The sequence below is a fragment of the Eimeria acervulina genome, genomic scaffold (genome assembly GCF_000499425.1).
Source record: "Eimeria acervulina Houghton genomic scaffold, Eah_scaff1717, whole genome shotgun sequence".
Lineage (NCBI taxonomy): Eukaryota > Apicomplexa > Conoidasida > Eucoccidiorida > Eimeriidae > Eimeria > Eimeria acervulina.
This window is the reverse complement of record NW_013548987.1, coordinates 1-4,949: the sequence shown is the minus strand read 5'-3', so window position 1 is coordinate 4,949 and position 4,949 is coordinate 1. Positions and strand designations below refer to the sequence as shown.

The following is a 4,949-nucleotide window of genomic DNA, read 5'->3' as shown; positions in this document are numbered from 1 at the left end:
TCTCTCTATACCCATACCTATTTATTTATTATTTATTTATTATTTAGTTATTTATTTATTTATTTATTTAATCTTTATTTGCTTTTTATTTAATCTTTGTTTATTTAATTGTATTATTATTAGTTGTTTATTATTTATTATTTTTTATAAACATCATTTGCTGTCTCTCTTCGTCTCCTCCGCTGCAATTTTTATTTTTATTTTGTTTTGTCTGTCATTAACTTAAAAATGAAATACTCTTCATTAAATCCTTATAAGATAATAATAATAATATAATAATAATAAGTATAATAATAATAATAAGTATAAAAATAATAATAATAATAATAATAATAATAATAATAAGTATAATAATAATATTAATAATGATATTAATAATAATAATAATATTAATAATAGTAATAATAATAATAATAATATAATAATAATAATAATAATAATGATAATTAATAATAATGATAATAATAATATTAATAATATTAATAATATTAATAATAATAAGTATTATAAATAAAACAACTAGTATTTATTTGCTGCTGCATCAACACGTACACCGTAAAAAACAAAGAGGAACTCCCTATACACCCCACGCCAAAAGTCGTTCACTGCTGCAGCAGCTGCTGCTGCTGCTGCTGCTGCTGTTGCTGCTGCAACTGCTGCTTCACAGGCTGCTTCAGAGGCTGCTGCAGCGGTTGCTGCAGCGGCTGCTGCAGTCGGTGCTGCAGCTGGTGCTGCTGCAGCTGTTGCAGCTGTTGCAGCTGTTGATGTTAGGGCAGCTTTTGCTGCAGCACCTTCGGGTGCTCTTGCTGCTACTACTTTGCTGCTGCAGCTCTTGCTGCTTCGCTGCTGCTTCGGCAGCAGCAGCAGCAGCAGCAGCAGCAGCAATCAAAGGTCATCAAGATAGGTAGACTGGAGCTCCATGAACGTCTGCAGCAGCAAACAAAATAAAGAAAAGAGACAAATATTTAATTGCACAGACACACACCAAACTGCTGCTGCTGCTGTTGCTGCTGCTGCTGCAACGGCAACAGCAGCAGTAGAACGAGTTGCTGTTACAGCTGCAGCAGCAGCAGCAGCAAGAAATACAAAAAATAGATAAATGCAGAGGGCCGCATGCAACAGACGGGTAGGCAGAGACAAGCAAAGACACAAAGAGAGACAGAGAGAGAAGCAAACAAATAAATAAATAAAATAAATAAATAAATTAATTAATTTAGTAATTAATTAATAAGACGAACCTCATGCTCTTCTATAGACATCTCCAGCTGATATTCTACAGCCTCTTCAATTGAGAAGTATCTCCCTAAACGTGAAATATACACCCGGGGAGCCTCTTCTGCTGCTGCTGCTGCTGCTGCTGCTGCTGGTGCTGCTGCTGCTGGTGCTGGTGCTGCTGCTGGTGCTGTCACTGCTGCCGGTGCTGCTGCTGCTGCTGCTGCTGCCGGTGCTGTCACTGCTGCCGGTGCTGTCGCTGCTGCTGTTGCTGCTGTTGCTGCTGTTGCTGCTGTTGCTGCTGCTGCGCCGAAAGGTCCCTCTGCTGCAGCTACACTGCGGGCCGCTTGCAAGTCTGCTGCTGTTTCGTTCTTCGTGTTTGCTGCTGCTGTTGGTGCTGTTAATGCTGCTGCTGCTGCTGCTGTCTTGTGGCCTGTGGGCGTTGCAGTGGCTGCTGCAGTTGCAGCAGCAGCAGCAGCAGCTGCTGCTGCTGCTGCTGTACCAGGCCTATTGGCTGGGGTGCCCCGCACCGAAGGTTTGTTGCTCGCCTTCATACTAAACTTAATCTGCTCTCTTCTCCCTCCAGAAGCAGCAGCAGCAGCAGATGTGGCTGCAGCAGCAGAAGCAGCAGAAGCAGCAGAAGCAGCCGAGGGCCTCCTTAGAGACCCCTGCTGCGCCTCGTCTTGCTGCATCCCTGCTTGAGCCCCGAAAGGAGCAGCAGCTGCTGCAGCACCTTCCCCTGCAGCAGCAGCAGCAAACAGCAGCAGCAGCAAACACAGCTATCAACAAACAGCCGCACACACACACGTTCATGCAGCAACAACAGCAGCAGCAACAGCAGCAGCAGCAACACCAACAGAAGCCTAGGAGCAAGAGCAGCAACATAAGAAGTCTTACCTGAAGGTCTGCAGGTATCAGGATGAAAGTGTTGCTTCGCGCTGCTGCTGCAGCTGCTGCTGCTGCTGCTTGCGAGGCCCCCCTCAAGCCCACCCACAGCAGCAGCAGCAGCAGCAGCAGCAGGTTTAATAGGCTTTATCTGCTGCCTTCGTTGCTCTGTCTTGTCTGTTCTTGATACAGGTGAAAATGAAGGTATTTGCATGCCCCAGCACTTCTTCAATAAGCTACGAAGAGGCAGCAGCTGCTGCTGCAGCCGCTGCTGCAGCGAAGTTAGATTATTAATATGTGCTTTTGTGTCCTACAGATAAAGATAAATAAATAAATAAATAAATAAATAAATAAATATAAATTAATATATATAAATAAATATATATGTAAATAAATATATAAATATATATAAATAATTAAATGTAAATATATTATATGTTAGCCGCATTATAATTATAGACAAATCAACAATGCAAATAGACATTATACTCAGCATGCAGCAGCAGCAGCAGCAGCACCAGAACCACACACAGCATAAACTGCTGTTACTGCAACAGCAGCTTCACAAGGATCAGCAGCAAAAAAAGCAGCAGCAACAGTAACCTCAGCAGCAGCAGCAGCAACAAGATCAGCAGCAGCATCGCGATCATCAGCATCAGCAGCGCGATCAGCAGCAGCAGCAGCGCGATCAGCAGCAGCAGCAGCGCGATCAGCAGCAGCAGCAGCGCGATCAGCAGCAGCGCGATCAGCAGCAGCATCAAGATCAGCAGCAGCAGCAGCGCGATCATCAGCATCAGCAGCGCGATCAGCAGCAGCAGCAGCAGCAGCAGCAGCAGCGCGATCAGCAGCAGCAGCAGCAGCAGCGCGATCATCAGCATCAGCAGCGCGATCAGCAGCAGCAGCGCGATCAGCAGCAGCAGCATCATCATCATCATCATCATCATCATCAGCAGCAGCAGCAGCAGCAGCAGGAGGTACCTCGTGTTCGAGTTTGGCCCCACAATGACATAGGAATGTGGCGTCGTGAGGGTCCAGCTGCAGCCGCTGAGCAGCAAGACAATCAAACTGCTTACCGCAGCAGAGACAAATAAATGCGTCTCTTGCTTCTGCTGCTGCCTTCTGCTGCTGCAGCTTTATCTCCATCTGCTCTAAACGAAACTGTACAACAGCTAAGCAGTAAGGAGACACACGATATACAAACCCGCTGCCAGCACCGCCACCAGCAGCAGCAGCAGCAGCAGCAGCAGCAACACTGCCTACACTTCCTAAACCTATTATAACATTCCCGCGGCTGCTGCTCTCCCCGCCACCTTCCACGCTGCAGCAGCAACAGCAACAGCAGCAGCAGCAGCAGGGACAGTTGTTGTTGTTGTTGTTGTTGTTGTTGTTGTTGCGGGATAGGGCAGCAAGAAAAAAAATATATTTATTCATACATCGATGACACACTTATATACAAATCTTACAACAGCAGCAACAGCAGCAGCAAAAACAAACAGGCATTGATGATGCTGCTGCAGCAACACAAGCAGCAGCAAACAGCCCGCAAATCCTGCTGCTGCTGCTGCAGCACTAGCAGCAGCAACGGCAGCAGCAGCACTAGCAGCAGAAAGTACGCAACATGGCGCATTCAGCAGCAGCAGCAGCAGCAGCAGCAGGAGCAGGAAGTAAAGACAGTCGACTGAAGTAAACTACAAAACAATAAGAATACAGAGAGCAGCAGCAAACAACAAATGCATATAATATAATATATATATACATATAAACATAAAATTGTATACAATATAAAAGATAAGGATGCAGCAGCAGACGAACCTGGAGGCGGCCTCTCCTACTGCGCTGCTGCTGCTGCTGCTGCTGCTGCTGCTGCTGGAGGTCGCACCATTATGTAGGTGATGACTAGGATTATTGAAATTGTTGCTGCTGCTGCTGCTGCTGCTGCTGCTGCTGCTGCTATGCATCGGTTCTTTCTGAATAAGCATTAGCCTCTCTAATGCAGCGCAGACTTCTCTCACCCGTTTTTCTGGCCAAGCTAATCTGTCTATTAACTCTTTCTCTGTAAATGCCTTCTCTTCAGCAGCAAGAAAGTCTAGCAATACAATTTCTTCATCATCGCAAAACAGGCGGGATGTTGCTGCTAAGAACGATGTAAATAACTCTTTATCATAAGCCTTCGTGCAGCAGCTGCTACCTCCTGCTGCTGCTGCTGCTGCTGCTGCTGTTGTTGTTGATGCTGTATTTGTTGCTGTTGCTGTTTGGGCTGCTGTTCCTGCTGATGTTGCTGCTGATGATGATGATGTCGCTGTCGCTGCTGCTGCTGCTGCTGCTGAGGTAGCGGAAGAAGAAGAGCTTCCTCCTACTACTCCTGCAATCCCTGCTGCTGCTCCTCCTGCTGCTGCTGCTGCTGCTCCTGCTGCTGCTGCTGATGATCCTGCTGCTGCAGCAGCAGCAGCACATAAGCTGCTGCGGCCATCGGGTCCGCCCTCCCCAGCACAGCTGCGTAGAGCAGCGAACGGAAGAGACATAGATTATAGCATTCAATAAAATAAAGTTAAATAAACAAATATAGAAGCAAACAGAAGCAGCAAAATATATAACAAAGACAAATAATAAGAATAACAGCAACAACTATTTAATAAGACTACTACTACTAATACCGCTGCCGCTGCTGCTGCTGCTGTTGTTGCTCCTCCTGCTGCTGCTGCTGCTGCTGCATCGTCTTCTTCTGCTAATACACCCTTAATACATTATTATAAACCCTAAATATATACATCTTCATACCCCTCCTCACCCCCCTCCAGCAACACTAAAGAAGAAGCAGCAGCTGCAGCAGCAAACGCAGCAGCAGCAGCAGC

General features: G+C 45.9%; 1 protein-coding gene across 1 annotated transcript; it reads right to left on the bottom strand.

Annotated features, from left to right (window-relative positions):
* Positions 1-602: 602 nt before the first annotated feature.
* On the bottom strand, positions 603-4,619 carry EAH_00062520 (hypothetical protein, conserved; the record flags this gene model as incomplete). Its single annotated transcript, XM_013393239.1, has 4 exons — positions 603-758; positions 1,239-1,951; positions 2,616-3,415; positions 3,910-4,619. The coding sequence occupies 4 exons, from the start codon at positions 4,617-4,619 to the stop codon at positions 603-605; spliced, it is 2,379 nt and encodes a 792-aa protein (XP_013248693.1).
* Positions 4,620-4,949: the final 330 nt, after the last annotated feature.